The sequence below is a fragment of the Megascapheus bottae genome, chromosome X (assembly GCF_031878675.1).
Source record: "Megascapheus bottae isolate mThoBot1 chromosome X, mThoBot2.hap1, whole genome shotgun sequence".
Classification (NCBI taxonomy): Eukaryota; Metazoa; Chordata; class Mammalia; order Rodentia; family Geomyidae; genus Megascapheus; species Megascapheus bottae.
In genome coordinates this window covers 55,018,358-55,036,067 of record NC_143547.1, presented here as the reverse complement: position 1 = coordinate 55,036,067, position 17,710 = coordinate 55,018,358, and the positions used below count along the sequence as shown (strand labels likewise).

Below are 17,710 nucleotides of genomic sequence, written 5' to 3'. Positions count from 1 at the left end.
GGAGTACCCAAATCTTCCAAAATTCATCTCATTCAGACATGTATAAAGTATGTTTACTTGTAAGACTAAACAGAGCTGTTGTACTCAGCCAGGAGAACGAGTAGCAATTCTGCATTCCTTTAGACATACGAAATACAATGGGATAGTCTTTTACCTGAACTTTCCACCCGAGAACTACAATACCCACAATGCACTGCTTTCCTTTCCGTCTTCAATTCAGGGATTGCTTAAACGCCTACAGGCAATAGTCACATGACACGCTTCCTGTCAAGATGGCGGATAATCTCCCTTCGGAGTTTGATGTGATCGTAATAGGGACGGGTATGTGTGGTCCTGATATTCTTCAGACTACGAGTAGAAACTCTGTCTTGTTTCTACTTTCTCTGACAGTGACAATGGCGAGAAATGCCGGGGATAGAGCACGGGATGGAGGAGGGGAAGGAAGTAAGGTAGTCCGGAGTCAGCTCCGGACTTGGCAGCTCCAGGGAGGGGCTTGGACCCGCGGTGTTTTTAGCTGCCGGGTTCGATCTGGTCGATGCCGATTGCTGAGGTTGGTCGCTGCAGTGGTTCCTCTTGATTTCCTTAGATGGAACAGGGTCTGCAGTGTCTTGAGAACGATGGGTCACAGTTTTAATTAGTGGAGACGCCTTTGGCTTGAAAATGATTTTCTCCTGATGAATTTCAAGGTGATATTCTCCATTGTTTTTTTCTCCCCCGTCGGCATTTCATAGTCACCCTCCCTCCCCACATATTTATATGTTCTTAGAGTATAGTGCAGCTCAGATACAGCCTGATGTAATTTACAAGAAGATGCTCAGTTGTTACTTATGTGCATATTTAACGGAAAGGAAACAATTTCTTGTGTGTGTGTGTGTGTGCGTGTGTGTGTGTGTGTGTGTGTGTGTGTGTGTGTGTGTTGAGAAACCTAAGGAACTGTATTTTGTTGAGGTGATTACTATCCCTGCTTCATGACGCTGAAAGTATCTTGCTTTCTACTACTCATGCCTAATCATGCTGAGAATAAGCTCCTGAATTCTGGTTCAGCTGTGTGACCAATCGTTCTGTATTTATTCTCCATATTTTAGGTGGAGCCAGTTTTCCCTCCCCCTGCAATTTCTAAATGACAAACATCGAACACATGGCTGCAAACATTTAGCATCAGTTGAATTTTTTTCTTCATTAAGAGATGAATTTTGGGTAGAATGAAAGAGGACATTTTGTGTTGGCATCTCTTATCTGTGTAATGTGGTGGGTTATAGAAGTTCTGGTGGGTGACACCCTGTCCATTAGGTTAATGAAATCAGTTTACTGATTCCCAAACAGGAGGAACAGCCACATATTGAGGATTGGAGTTAAAAAAATGCTACCAGTTTTCAAATGCTTATTATTTTTTAAACAATGGAAGTTAACCAGAAGTGATCCTTACAAGATTGTTAGAATTGGTATTCTTTATATTTGTAGAAGTGGAAAAGGGGACTTGGAAATCTAGCCAAAGACCACATGGCTATTCCTTCCCAGAAAATAAATAAGTTCTGACCCATATCCATAGAATTAACGAGAAAAGTGGTTCTCAGCCTGTCTTGGTTATTCACTAGTTGTATTAATTGGAAAAGCCTGGCACTTAATCTATCACAGTTTCCTTTTTTTGCATATCAGAAGATAAATTAGGTATCCTATAAGTATTTTTGTCCAACCAGAAACTCATACTCTAGATAAACTTGGGAATTGTTTACGGAACACCAAAGGGCATGCTTACTCACAGCCGAAAAAATAACTGTATTGCTGTAGACAACGTAGTTGAAGCTACTGTCAACATATTTTGGCAAAAAGCTTAAAAGAGTTAATAGAAAATTACTTTTCTTCCATTTCCAGTTGACCCTAAAACTGCAAAAAACCCACATTGTCTTTATAGATGAAAAAGAATTGTACTTTAGTTTATATTCTAGTTACTTTTTTTTCTTACACAGGGACTTTCATTTTAAATTTGAATCTACATTTTTATTCTTACCTCACTTCACAATTTAATTGATAAGAATTCTTATTTTTAAATGCTGTTAATTATTGTTATAAATATTTTGATTTCTGGTACACTTCAAAATATTGGTTACATCTATCCATTTGTACTAGAGTATATTGTGGAACATACTATAATCCAGAAAATTGGGTCAGGTAGATTCTTGTAGTTGATAAAAAGGTTCATTTTAGATTTCTTCTTGTGAGAGTGATGTTACTTTATAAGGTATAAGAATAACTAATGTGATCTGGGGACTCAGGAGGCTGAGATCTGAGGATAGCAATTCAAAACTACCATGAGCAGAAAAGTCAGTGAGACCATTATCTTCAAGTAACCACCAGAAAACCGAAGTTGTTTTGAGTCTCATAGTGGGAGAACATTGGCTTGAGGGAGAGAGCTCAGGGACAGCACACAGGCCCAGAGTTCAACCTCCATAGCTGACAAAAATAAAGGAAAATGATAATTTATATGAAACACATTCTGGGTCTCCTCAAATATATAGCTCCAAATATGGTATGGAACCATATTTTTACAGATGACAAAAGTAGAAAAATTAGAGGAAATTATCATTTCACAAATTGATTGGATTATTTCTTTCTGAAATAGTTTGATGAAATTGCCTTCATATGATTTTGATTGCACTGAGGATATAGTTCAGTGGTAAAGTGCTTCCCTAGTATTAGTATAGTCTTGGGTTCTGTCTCTAGTACTGCAGAAAAAAAAATAATGTGTTTGCTTTATTGAGTGTACTACTAAAACTAAATAATAGGAAAAGCAGCAGTTTTCTAGTCTCAGTTCTTTTAAAAGGAAATTTAAGCTTGCTTCAAATTGGAAAGAGTTCAGAAATTGACTTTGAGATAAAACCTTCCTTATAGTCTATAGTGTGAGTTACTTCATGAAATGGAATATCTGAGGGTTTTTTTTTGTCCATCATGGGACCTTGAACTCAGGGCCTGGGCACTGTCCCTGAGCTCTTCAGCTCAAGACTAGCATTCTACCACTTGGAGCCACTGTGACACTTCCCGTTTTCTGGTGGTTATTTGGAGGTTAACAGTCTCACAGCTTTTCCTGCCAGGGCTGGCTTTGATCCTCAGATCTTAGTCTCATGAGTAACTAAGATTACATGCATCAGCTACTAGTACTCACCTAACTTATATTCTTTTTTATTCTGTGAGACAAGGTAAAAATATTCCATTACCATATTTTCAAAAGATTATGGAGGAAAATGGTGCATTTACTCTTTTTATAAGAGATTATGGACAGGGCTGGGAATATGGCCTAGTGGTAGAGTGCTTGCCTAGCATGCATGAAGAGCTCTAGCTTTGAGAAAGCCCAAGGACAGTGCTCAGGCCCTGAGTTCAAGCCAGGACGAGAGAGACAGAGAGAAAGAGAGAGAGAGACAGAGACAGAGAGAGACAGACAGACAGACAGACAGACAGACCGACCGACCGACCGACCGAGACACTGAGAGAGTCAGAGAGACAGAGACAGAGAGACAAAGAGAGAGACAGAGAGAGACAAAGACAGAGAGACAAAGACAGAGAGACAGAGAGAGACAAAGACAGAGAGAGAGACCCGGTAGAGTGCTACTCTAATAGGCCTAGTGGTAAAGTGCATGCCTTCTGAGTAGCTAGGATTTCATGAGCCACTGCGCCTGGCTTGGTTTGTCATTTTTAAAGTCACATTAAAAATGGTTTTGTGGATTGTAAGAAAGTATCTTTTTTTCTCTCTTTTTTTTCTTTTTGTCCATCCTGGGGCTTGAACTCAGGGCCTTGGCACTGCCCTTGAGCTTTCTCAAGGCTAGTGCTCTACCACTTGAGCCACAGAATCACTCCTGGCTTTTTCTGTATATGAGGTACCAAGGAATCCAGGGCTTTGTGCATGTTAGGCAAGCACTCTACCACTAGGCCTACTAGAGTAGGACTCTACCACTTTCCTGGCCTGGAAATTATCTTTTGCTTTAAGTTAAAAATAGTTCTAGTGCTGGGGACACCTGTAATTCTAGCTATTCACGTGGCTGAGATGTAGGGATTGCTGTTTGAAGCTAGCCCAAGCAGAAAAGTTGATGAGACTCTTATCTTATATAAACTACTCAGAAAAAGCTAGAAGTGGCTCTGTGGATCAAATGGTAGAGAGCTACTCTTGAGCAAAAATTGGCCCAGAGACAGTGCCAAGACCCTGAGTTGAAGCCCTGTGATGAGAAGAAAAAATAGTCCCAGCATTACCATCTCACTGGAATTGACTTACCTGGCAACCTGTATAATGTTTGGCATAGCTGTGGGATATCATTGAATCATGTGGCTCATCTATAAAGGAATCTTTCAGGTCTTAAAACATGTACATCCTTAATTTAGAAATAATTCTTATATTCCAAGGATTATTATTACTTCCAAGACAGCTTATTCATGGGTACATATGTGTTAGTGTGGCAGGTGAATACTGAGTTTGAATTCAGGGCCTATGTGCTGTCCCCTAGCTTTTTTTTTTTTTTTTTTACTCATGGCTGCTGTTTTACCACTTGAGCCACAGCTCCACTTCTTGCTTTTTAGATGATTAATTGGAGAGAAGGGTCTCATGGACTTTGCCACCTAGACAGGCATCAAACAAAGATCCTCAGATCTCAGCCTCCTGAGTAGGTAGGATTACAGGTGTGACCCATTTGAGCCCAGGTGATACTGATTTCTTTATGAGATTTTATCCAGTATACTCTACTGCAATACTACTTGTGACTACATGGTATTTGGTAATCAAATGACCTTCCTACTGTGTGACTTTGGGCAAATTCCATATCCTCTTGAGACATCAGTCTGATTTTTTGTGAAGTGTTTTAGGGGTCTACCTAAAATGACCCCTGTCTCTGAAAAAATGAAAACACTGTCGAGTCACTATGTAATGTACTTGAAAAAATTTTCCATCAAAATGACTGACTGGAAGACACTTTTTGGACAATGAAAAGCTGTTTATTTTTCACATAGGCAGCATCGTACTGCTTCTTTCTTTCTTTTTTGAATTGAAATATTAAGTTTGTTAACCTTGGAAGGCAGCTTATTCATCGACTGTGATGATACTTACCATGGTAATAGAGTACCTTAATTTTTCTAAACCTTGGGGGATAGTAATGCTGTAGAAAGCATTGCAAAGACTTAGATTGTCAAATTTATATTTGTGCCATACTAAACATAAGTGATTGCCTATATTTATGTCTTAGTTAATCATCTGTTAGGAAGCCTGTGTGTGGTTATAACATCACAGGACTAACATTTTTCCCTTTAATTTAAAAATATCCATACAATTGCTTAGAACAGGCCTTTTCAAAATTGCAAGACTCTACTTTTTTGTGGGTCATGATGTGAATTAACGTGTGTGTGTGTGTGTGTGTGTGTGTGTGTGTGTGTGTGCGTGCGTGTGTGCACGCGCTTCTGTGTGCTTGTCTTGGGGCTTGAACTTCGGGAGGGTGTCTTTGAGCTTTCTTGCTCAAGGCTAGAACTATACTACTTGAGCCACAGTTCCACTTTGCCCTTTTATTTTTTCCCCCCAGTAGTTAAATGGAGATGAGTCTCTAGGGCCTTTCTGCTTGTGCTGGCTTCAAACCACAGTCCTCATATCTCAGCCTCCTGAGTAGCTAGGACTGCAAGCATGAACCACTAGCACATGAATTGAATTGTAGCATTTCAAACAAGGAGGCACAAGGCAGTATATACAGTAAGGAAGAATGTGGGGAGGGAGAAAAAATTAAAGTCTAGAGAGTACCGTCCAGTTGATTTACAAAGTGGAATGATACTTTAAAAATTCTTTGTTTAAACAATATTATGCCTGGGCCCGGGAGTGTGGCCTAGTGGTAGAGGGCTTGCCTAGCATGCACAAAGCCCTAGGTTCAATTTCTTGGTGCCACATACACAGAAAAAGGCAGAAGTGGTGGTCTAGCTCAAGTGGTAGGTCGCTAGCTTTGAGAAAGCTCAAGGGCAGTGCTTAGGCCCTGAGTTCAAGCCCCGTGACTGAAAAAAAAAATTAAACTAAAAAAAACGCCCAAAATATGCCTTCCATGTATTTTAATTACTTTGACATGAATGTATCTTATTTGAGCAGAATAATGTACTGATCATTTAGCCCTGTAATCAGACTAGCCGAGTTTGAGTCTATGGCTCTTGTGCCCCATTACACATATTCTTTAACTTGTTTAAGGTTCAGCCTCTTTCTAAATAGGTTGAATTTCACAGAGCTGTGTGGAAGATTGAAAGAAATAATTCCTATAAAATGTTCAGTAAGTGCTTAGAAAATGCAGTTGGTTTTTATGGCCCATAAAACCCCACTGAGGTGCTTTTATTGCCATTACTACTGCCTGAATACTTTCCAGGAAGAGCTCATGATTTCCATGGAGAGCAATGGAAGGACTCAAGTGTCTGTTTCATCTTCCTCTTCCTACTGACTGCTTGTTGGGAAAGACCTTGTGTGTCTATTACCTCGATTTCTATCAGATTTCTTATCTGATGGTTTACAGATTTTCTTGCTTTTCTTCTGTTTTGTTCACCAGTTTTCATGATTATTTTATCATTTGTTTTGACCAAATTTATTGTTTATTTTACTTGGGATGTACTATGGGAATATTTCCTTGCTAGTTGTAATAAATACTGAAGGAACTAAAGAAAGAATGAAAGAAAAAAAAACTGCAGATTTTTTGCTGTTCTGAAAAATATTCTGCACTTAAACCTTTCCTTTTCTCAGTATCTAGAAAAGGAAAGGGGAATTTTCTAAGCCTGGAAAAAGACTCTTACAGCTGCTTCTCCTTTGCTGTAAATTATAAATTTGAGACAATCCCAGTGATAGAGCCACATCTGTTACCAGAGTTCCCTCTGCAACCTGATTTCCATCTCCCATGCCTCTTGTCATTTTCTCATTTCCTCCAGTGTTCTCAGGATGTTTTGGATTACCCAGACTATAGCAATTAAAATCAAATGTGGCTGCTCACCCTCACATTCTTGTGTTTAACATAAAATCCCAATGCACAGAAACAATTATAATTCCATATAATTGACCTGTTACTCATGCTAAATCATCTGCTATTCAGTTTTAGTGCAGTCTATTAGCTAAAATGTTAGGTTGTTTGTGTTATTTGGGACAATTTTTTTTGTTGTTGTTGTTGGTCATGGGGCTTGTTCTCTGGGCCTGGGCATTGTCCCTGATCTCTTCAGATCAAGGTTAGTGCTCTACCATTTGAGCTATAGCACCACTTCCTTTGTCTGTTATTTGTATGTGGCCTGAAATACAGAGTAGCCTAAAAAGTCATTGTCTGTGCCCTGTCTAAAATACATAGTATAGAGAGACTGGAAATACTTTGGAAACATCGTTTTTTGTGGCCAATAAAATAGGTTTTTTTTTTGCCAGTTCTTGGCCTTGAACTCAGGACCTGAGCACTGTCCCTGGGCTTTCTTAAGGCTAGAGCTCTACCATTTGAGCCACAGCACCACTTCCAGCTTTATTTTCTATGTATGTGGTACTGAGAAATTGGACCCCGGTCTTCATGCTAGGCAAGCACTCTACTCCTAGGCCAAACTCCTGTCCATACAAATATTTTTTAATGGTTGAAATGGGTACCTGATTTTTTTCATTTACCTGGGAGACTGGAATAGTGCCCACCATTTTTTTAAATTGTCGGGCAATTTATAGAGGGGTTACAGTTACATTCGCCAGGTAGTACATGCATTACTTCTCACACATTGATACCCCTTCTCATGTTTTTGTCCCCATTTCCTTCCTCCTCCCCCCTCCCCACCATCTTGCTTCCCCCTTCCCTTTCCTATTTCAAATAAACATATATACGATATAACCAAGTAACAAAGTCAGATACAGTAACAATGTGAGATTAACCATAAGGGCAAAAAAAGAGAAGAGAAATAACATAGTAGATTAAGAACAACAATCCATATCCTAGAGATCATTTCATTTAGTCTCATCCTATATGACCTTATGTACTTAGGTTTTGAGTTATTGTAATCCTCTGCTAGGAGAATGCAAGGTTTGTACTAATTATTACAAATGAGGAAAACCATTGAGTCTATGTTCCTTTGGGTCTGGCTTACTTCACTTAATATGATTTTTTCCAAATCTAAAATAAATTTTTTAAAGACACATTTGCGCTATGTAGCCCTGCTTGCCTCAAACTTATGATCTTCCTTCCCTAGATTTCTGGGTGCTGGGATTATAAGACTTACACTACCATGCTCAGCTGCTGATTGTTTTTTGAAAGATCGACTTACTATATTTTTGCTTTTCTAATTATTTTACTAAGGAATAGTTAAAAAAGAGAATACTGTTTTTTTTTTTTTTTGTTTTTCATGAGGAGTGCTGGGGAGCTGTTCCTGAACTTTTGTGCTCAAGGCTAGCACTCTACCACTTTGAGCCACAGTTCTACCTCTGATTTTTCTGGTGGTTACTTGGAGAAAAAAGTCTTAGAGACTTTCATGCCTAGGCTGGCTTCAAACTGCAATCCTCAGATTTCATCCTCCTAAGTAGCTAGTATGACAGGCGTAAGCCACCAGCGCCCAACTAAAAAGAGAATAATTTATCATAGACAATTGATTTATTAAGGCATGTTCTCATATAAAGCTGTTTAAAAAGTTCGCAAATAGGAGCCAGGAGCGTGGCCTCGTGTTATTGTGTTCCCTTAGCATGCACGAAGCCCTGGGTTTGATTCCTCAGTACCACATACACAGAAAAAAGCCAGAAGTGGTGCTGTGGCTCAAGTGGCAGAGCACTAGCCTTGAACAAAAAGTGTCCAAGGACAATGCCCAGGCCTGAGTTCAAGCCCCAGCACTGGCAACAAAAAAAATTTGCAAATAAAAGAAATCAGGCACAATTTGGTCAGAGTAATGATTGATGTGTATTTCTTCTCATATTAGATTTCACTAGGAGCTTAAGTTGGTAATGGTGTACTACTTGGCTGATTTGGTTTTAGAAAAGTGATAACATGTTTTTGTTCTTCTCTGGAGTCACACACATCTTTTCTGTTGTTGTTCAGGCCAATTCATTAAGTCATTTGGTAAGCACAATAACCCTATCTGTGGCAAATGTCATCTCTTACCTATTTTACAAATGTGGAGCCTGAGGCTTAGTTAGATTTGACCCAGGTCCAACAGTAAAATTGCAATAGCTCTAGTATATCTAGAATGAGCTTGTTGGATTGATTCTTCAGAGTGGAAAAATACTTCATGTTATCCGGATTAGATTATTTTGCCTTAGGTTTGTGGTTGGCAGTTTTATTTTTGGGTGGTATTCCTGTTGTCATTTAAGTCCTGATGCCAACAGTAGCTTCATGTCAGCGCCTTATTGAAAGCATTTAGACATCTATGCCAACTTGCAGTTGTTTTATGAAATTGATCAAATTGTTTTGGTTGTATTTATTTCAGAAGAATCATAACCCACTAAAGCATTGGCAAGACATGGGATAAGAGATGATAGCCACATTTTAAAAATAGAATGTGTTGGGCCGGGAGTTTGGTCTAATGGTAGAATGCTTGCCTAGCATGCACGAAAGCCTGGGTTTGATTCCTTGGTACCACATACATAGAAAAAGCTAGAACTGGTTCTGAGGCTCACGTGGTAGAGCTCTAGCTTGACAAAGTCCAAGGACAGTGGCTAGGCCCTGAGCTCAAGCCCAAGACTGGGGGAAAAAAAGAAAAAAGAAAGTGCTAAAAACAAAAGAAAAAGAAAAACAATAGAATATGTTTCCATAGGATTTCCTCACTGGTTCTAGGATCTACAATTTCTCCTGAAATAATTGTGGGAATGTTAAGGTTTAATATTTTTTGTGTTTTTTTGTAGTGTTCTTTCTTTACTTTTGGGTACAATGTTGTAGCTCAAGTATGGGACTCATTGTTCCTGGGAAGCTTTGTTTTCCTTGCTATGCTGGGGGTAGAACCTTTTTGGATAGTGCTAGATTAGCACTTAATACTGAGCTACTTACCTCACATTCCTGAGGCTTCTCTTTTGATTGGCTGCCCTTTTTGTTCTTTCCTCAAAAAAAAATTAGTATACTGGCTTTAGTGGCTCATTCTTGTAATGGTAACATTGAAAATCCTTATATTTGTCAGAGAATTAAGGTCAGAGAGAAAACTACTTCTCTCAAAATTGGAGACACAGAGAAACAGATACAGAAAATCACAACATATATCAGAGGAAAAATCCTGAGCAGAAAATACTGTGGGTACAAGCACTAGGTTAGGTAGGAAGGCCAAACTATAATTGTCAACTTGCTAGATGCTCAGTATGGACAGGTCTAAGATTAAAATTATTCTAGGGATGCTCAGTCTTGGGAACAATTTAATGAGTTTTAACTGCAGGAGGCCTATTAGAGTAATAGTAAAGGTCAAAGAAAATGGATGACCTCTATTTTAAACCTACTTTTTAATAAGATTTGAAAAGAGTGTTGATACAGAAGAGCCCTTATATCTTAAAGGAGGCTGGCTGCCTGGCTGCCTGGCTATGGTATGCAGTCTTACAGTTTGATATAGGATTTGCTCCTTAGCTTTTTACTTCTTTTTTTTTTTTTTTTGTAATGGGGCTTGAATTCAGGGGCCTGGATGCTGTCTCTGGACTTTTTTGATCAAGGCTAGTGCCCTACTACTTTGAGCCACCATAGTGCCATTTTTGATTTTCTGGTGCTTAATTGGAGATAAGAGTCTCATGGACTTTCTTGCTCAGGCTGGTTTTAAACTTTGGTCCTCAGATCTCAGCCTTCTGAGTAGTTAGGATTATAGGCATGAGCCACCATCTCCTAAATCTCTGTGAGACTCTTACTCCAATTAATCATCAGAAAACTGTAAGTGGGGCTGTGGCTCAAAGTGGTAGAGCTATCCTTACCTGAAAATGCTCAGGGACAGTACCCAGGCCCTGAGTTCAAGCCTCATGACTGACAAAAAAGAAGAAAATAATCGTCTATGCACTAATCTCCCTTTCACTTGTCACTTCTTTTTTCTCAGTGTTCTCTACTTTGTCAATTTATCCTCCAACCATGGATTATTTTGATGCAAACCACAGAACATCATCTGCTCTTTAAATAGTCCAAAAGTTGTATAGCACATACAACTTTTTTTTCCAGTCCTGAAGTTGAGCTCAGGGCCTGAGCACTGTTCTTGTGCTTTCTCAAGGCTAGTTCTTATTTTTTGGTAGTTAATTCGAGATCAGAGTCTCATGGACTTCCCTGCCAGGGCTGGCTTAGAACCATGATCTTCAGATCTTATCCTCCTGAGATTACAGGCATGAGCCACCAGTGCCTGTCAATATGTCCCTATTTTTTTTTATTAAAGAATTTATTAACATGGATTTCACATCATATTTCAAATGATGTATTTAACAAACAAGTATTCAAGATGTCCCTAATTTTTAAGTGAAATGTTTTATCCCTGTGTATTTAATGGGGAAGACCAGGATAGCTTTTTAAACTTTGACTACTTAAGACCATTCTGTTGTTTTCACTGTGCAGTTAAACATGTAACCTGCTATTTGAGCTCTGCTTGTTGTTACCTTTTGCTAGTGTTGTCTCAACTTACTTTACCTTCGCCCTATTTTCTCTGTACTGGTGAATTTGGAGGAGATCCTTAGCATTCATTCCTCATGACAGGGATTTTTCTGGAAGGCTTTGATGTGTCAGTTTCCTAAGATCTAAGTACTACCCTACTTAATCCTTACTTCTTGCCCCTTCCCAGGACTCCCAGGGATTTGAGTGCCCTTTTCCACTATTTTTAGAGTACATAATAACAATTTTGAGGCTTTCTGTCTCTTAAGGTCCTTCTTTACTTCCATGTTTCACTCTTTCTGAAACCATATGATCCTTAAAGCTACGGGTGATTTAAGCTGAGCCACTTATTTTATGAGATTGCTGATGATATTTTATTCCCTGGTTTGGTGTAGATGTTCCTGAGTGTTTATATTCGGTACCTTCATTTTTTTTTGGTTGGTCGTTGGGCTTGAACTCTGTGCCTGGGCGCTGTCCTTGAGCTCATCAGCTAAAGCCTACCACTTTATCCCTTGAGCCACAGTGCCATTTTCTTTTTTCTGGTGATTAATTGGAGATAAGAGTCTCAGGTTCTTTAATGCCCGGGTTGGCTTTGAACCTTAGATCTCAGCCTCCTGAGTAGCTAGGATTACAGGCATGAGCCACTGAGCCCTGCTTGCCTCTTACTTTTTGTGGACCAGGACTAGGACTTGAACTCAGGGTCTTGTGCTCATCTTGCCAGATAGCCAGTTTGCTCACTTGTTTGAATGGCACTTTACCACTCAAGCCATACTTCTACCCTGACTTTTTGCTGGCTAATATGGAGTCTCTTGAAATTTTCTTCCCAGGCTGGTCTTGAACTGTCATCCTCTCAGTCTCAGCCTTCTGAGTAGCAAGGACTGCATGCATGAGCCACCGGTGCTCAGCCCCTGTTTTATGGAAGGTCAGGAGATTCAGCAACTTGGCTGCTGCTGTCTACCCAGAATTTTACTTTTATAATATGCAGAATTATATAGTACATTTATTAATTGCTATATTAATATTATATATGTTATCAATTTAAGTCATGTGCCCAAGAAAACAGACCAAATTGTTGAACTAGAATTGCCATTCACTGTTCAGGACCTGACACATGTCTTTGGGTCACTTATTGGAAGATCCTTATTTTACCTGGTAAGAATTTCTACACAGAGACTAGATTTCAGAGAGCGTGCCTTCCCACAGTCACAGCTATTTACTAGAAACTTGAAAACCAGAAGCTGGTTCAGTTTTCTGAATATAGGAAAAGTGCTCTTGGTATTGGCCATCCCAAAAGTTTGTATTATGTGGAATTTTAAAAAATCGCAAAGTTCTCATTAGCATATTAATGGATAATTTGTTTTTTTAATTATAAAAATGTCATGGATATATAAATAACAATATTCTCATTAGGAAAACAAATCTGTTAGATTTCATTGATTGATTCCTTGGAAGGGACCCAAGGCTTTGCATATGCTAGGTAAGCTCTTTACCACCAAGCTATATCTCGGCCCTTGAGTGTTTTTTTTTTAAACTAAACACATATTTTATTTGCAATTCATAACAAAATGTTTATACATTTTAATCACGATGACTTCTTAGGACTAAGTAATAGTGATACTACAAGGGAAGTAAAAGGGAATAGAAAATAAAGTAACATAAATGAATCAATGTAATATGAAGATGATTGAGTTTAATATTAGGAAGAAACACTATCTTTTGTACTATTATATCATCACTTAAGAATATACTGTTATCTGGCCTGGTGCGGTGGCTCCACGCCTGTAATCCTAGCTACTCAGGAAGCTGAGATTTGAGAATCATGTTTCAAAGCCAGCCCTGGCACTGAAGACCTGACTGAGATTCTTATCTCAATTAACCACTAGAAAATGGGAAGTGGGACTGTGGCTCCCGGGGTAGGGCAGTAGCCTTGAGCTGAAGAGCTCAGGGAGAATGCCCAAGCCTAGAGGTAGGATGGTAGCCTTGAGCTGAAGAGCTCAGGGACAGCACCCAGGCCCAGACTTGAAGCCCCACAACTGACAAAGAAAATAAAGAATATACTGTTATCTGTTTACAGTTTTCAGAAAAGGTAATTGTATCTTTTTTTTTTTGCCAGTCCTGGGCTTGAGCTCAGGGCCTGAGCACTGTCCTTGGACTTTCTCAAGGTTAGAGCTCTACCACTTGAACCTCAGCACCACTTCCGGCTTTTTTCTATGTATGTGGTACCTAGGAATCGAACCCGGGTCTTCTTGCATGCTAGGCAAGCACTTTAACCACTAGGCCAAACTCCCAGCCCCCGGTAATTGTATCTTAAGAAATTACTCCAAACATAAAAAAATTGACTTACATTTAATGTGGCATATACATTCTACACCTTGCCTTTTTGGACAGAATCCCACTCAGTAGAGTGGCTGGACTAAAACTTCCAGTCATCTTGTCTCAGATTTCTACATGTTGGAATTATTACAGATGAATACAACCTTGCTCAGTTCCATTCATTTTTTTTTTTTGGTGGGTCATGGGTGCTGTCTCTGAGCTCTTCAGCTCAAGGCTATTGCCCTACCCCTGGAGCCACATCCTCAATTCCCATTTTCTAGTGATTAATTGGAGATAAGAGTCGCAAGGTCTTGTATGCGTGGGTTGGCTTTGAACCTTGATCCTCATATCTCAGCCTCCTGAGTAGCTAGGATTATATGAGTGAGCCACCGCACCCTACTTCTGTTCGATTTTAAGTTATATTAATACATTCAATATTTTTGACAAGTCAATGTTAATTAAAATAAACTCTGTGTGTTGTGTTTGTGTGTGTGCTAGTACTAGGGTTTGAACTCAGCGCCTCACTATCTGACTTGTCTCATTCACCAATGGCTGGTACTTGGTCCACAGCTTCACTTCTAACTTTTTGTTGGTTAACTGGAGGCATGGGTCTTGTGGACTTTTCTGCCTCAGCTCGTTTTGAACCTAGATCCTCATATTTCAGCCTCTCAATTTGTGTGTGTGTATGTGCATGTATGTGTGCGTGTGCGTGTGCCTGCATGCGTGAATGTGCGCGCACCTGCGTGCATATGCATGCATTAATTCTGGGGCTTGATCTCAGGGCCTGGGCCCTGTCCCTGAGCTACTTTAGCTCAAGTCTAGCACTTTATCATTTGAGACAAAACACCGCTTCTGGCTTTTTCTGAGCAGTTTATGGAAGATAAGATTTTCATAGACTTTCCTGCCTGGTCAGGCTTTTAAACTAGGATCCTTAGCTTTCAGCCTCCTGAGTAGCTAGGATTATAGGTATGACCCACTAGCACCTGGCTCAGACTCTTCAGTAATTAAGATTGCAGGCATAAGTTTCCAGCCCCCACCTTAATTTATATATGTGTGTGTGTGTGTGTGTGTGTGTGTGTGTGTGTGCGTGCGTGTGTGTGTGTGCGCGCGCGCGCTAATGCTGTGACTTGAAGTCATGGCATCGACCTCTCAATTTTTTTGCTCAAAGCTGGTGCTCTGTCATTTGAGCCCTGTTGTCATTTCTAATTTTTCTTTCTTTACTTTTGTCAGTCATGGGGCTTGAAATCTTGGCCTGGACACTGTCCCTGAGTACTTTTTGCTCAAAGATAGCACTCTACCACTTGATCCACACCACACTTCCCTTTTTCTGGTGGTTAATTGGAGATAAGAGTCTCACAAACTTTCTTGTCATTGCTGGCCTTGAGTCACCATACTCAGATGTCAGGCTTATGAATAGCTAGAATTACAGTTGTTAGCTACTGCCACCCAACTCTATTTTAATTTGTGTTTATTTTATTAAATTTTATTTTTTGTTCTTGTCCTGGCGCTGAACTCAGGCCCTGGACTGTGTCCCTGCATTTCTTTTGCTTAAGACTAGTGCTCTTTCACTTTATGCATAGCTCTACTTCTGGCAGTTCAGTGGAGATAAGGGTCTCACAGACTTTCCTGCCTGAGCTGGCTTTGATACTTTTTTTTATTGTCGGTCTTGGGGCTTGAACTCTGGGCCTGGGTGCTGTCCCTGAGCTCTTTAGCTCAAGGCTCGTGCTCTACCACTTTGAGCCACAGCACCACTTCTCTGAGTTGGCTTTGGACTGCAACCTTTGGATCTTAGCTTTCTGAGTGGCTAGGATCAGAGGAGTGTGCTACTGGTGCCTGGCTTAGTTTTGTATGTGTGTATGAATGGAAGTTTTTTTTTTTTTTGACACTCCTGGGGCTTGAACTCAGGGCCTGAGCACTGACCTTAGGATTTTTTTCCTCAAAGCTAGCATTCTACCATTTGAGCCTCAGCACCACTTCTGGCTTTTTCTATGTATGTGGTACCAAGGAATTGAACCTGAGTCTTCATGCATGTTAGGCCAGAACTCTAGCACTAGGTCAAACTCCCAACCTGGAAAATTGAGGTTTTAATTTTTTTTGTTATACAGTGATGTAAGCCAGGTAATGAGTCCATTTCTTTTTGGACAATGGCACCCCTTCTCTTCTTGCTCTCTTCCAGTTTTTCCCTCCTGTCTTCATCCACAGTTGTATAATTGATTTTCAACATAGTATTCAGGATCACTGCTGCATTTGTTCACCCATGTGAACATGGATATGTCTGTATGCCTCCCAAAGACAGACAATTTATTATTTTAAAGAATAGTTTCATTTTTTAAGGCTTGGGGTTTCCAAGGATTTTTTTCTCTGGTAGTTTTCACTTGTTTTTCTTTTGAAAGTAACCAGTAAAGAGACTTAACACAAAAACGTTATATATAGCATTTTAAGTGACCAACAACATTACAATCTGCCTTTTAACATTTCTATGTAATTCTGTGATGTTCTCATATATGAGTGGTAAGCTGCAACCAGAGTTGGATATGTAGTCTTACCTGTGCATTGCTCTCTAGGTTCAAGTCTATACCTAATGTTATACTTTGTGATAGTGTACAACATCTCAACATAGCGCTAAGTAGTAAAAGATGTGATTCTCTAAAAGGTCGTATTCACAAGTTCATCTTGCCAGTAATTTTATTTCTTTTCCTAAAAAAAGAAGTTATTCTTTAAAAATGTAGTCACTGTCAGTTTTAGAGTTCCATGTAGTAATTTTTATTCCATTCTGGTTTTCATTAGTTATAAATAACACATGAAATGACTTTCAAGGTGGAAAGCAGGAATCCATTTTGAAATGTTCTATAAAATAGTGATTTATGATCTTCATATGGTTTGGACTGAAAGCACTGGGGCTTTACCAGGTCATCAAAATCCTGTCAGGGAAAACATTCATTGTTTGATATGCTGGCAGTGATGTAAGTACTTTATGTTTATCTTATGCAAGTATATGTTAGGCAAAATCAAGTTTGGATACAAAGACACTTTTAAGAATATAGAATGGAAAGTTAACCTAAATATTATGGTTAGAAGTAATGAAGTGCAGTATTAGTGATTAGTGGGATTTTGAAAAATGATGTTCATATACCTATAGAAATATTTGGTAAGACTTGAAAGTACTCATTTCTTACTTTTGTGGCCCTGATTTTACCCTACTTTATTTGGTAATGAAACATCTTTATCTTACCTACACAGATAATTTTTGAGTGTCAGGTACTGAAGCTTGAATTCAGGAATTAAACATTGGCCCTAGATTTTTTTTGTTCAAGGCTGATGCTCTAAAATTTGAGCCACAGCTCCACTGGGCTGCTTTTTGATAGTTAACTTAAGAGTCTCACAGATTTTACTGCCTGGGCTTATGGTTGAACTGTGATCCTCAAATCTCAGCTGCCTTAGTAGTGAGGATGACAATTATGAACCACTGGCAACTGGATCAAAGACAGATTTCATAAAATGGCAGAAATCTGGAATCCAACATGGCAGTGTACCATTATATAACATTCCATAAGCTTCTAGTATATTATTATTATTATTTTGCCCTTCCCGTGGCATGAACTCAGGGTCTAAGCACTGTCAGCTTTTTCAAGTCTAGAACTTTACCACTTGAGCTACAGCACCATTTCCAGCTTTTTTTTCTATGCATGTGGTACTGAGGAATTGAACCCCGGTCTTCGTGCATGCTGGGCAAACACTCTATCACTAGGCCAAACTTCCGGCCCCTAGTATAGTATTTTTTCAAGCTTCCAATTTTATCATAGACCCTCAATCCAAAAGGGCTTGATAAAGCAAACCTTATCTTCCCATCACATATGTTAGGAAAAGTTATT

At 39.3% G+C, this 17,710-nt stretch overlaps 1 protein-coding gene across 1 annotated transcript in view; it reads left to right on the top strand.

Annotated features, from left to right (window-relative positions):
- Positions 1-265: 265 nt before the first annotated feature.
- The window catches only part of Chm (CHM Rab escort protein), a 171,817-nt gene continuing 154,372 nt past the window's right edge, over positions 266-17,710 (top strand). The window contains exon 1 of the mRNA XM_090327051.1: positions 266-321. Coding sequence (XP_090183177.1) covers positions 273-321 — 49 coding nt within the window. The 5' untranslated portion in view covers positions 266-272. The remainder of the gene's footprint in view (positions 322-17,710) is intronic.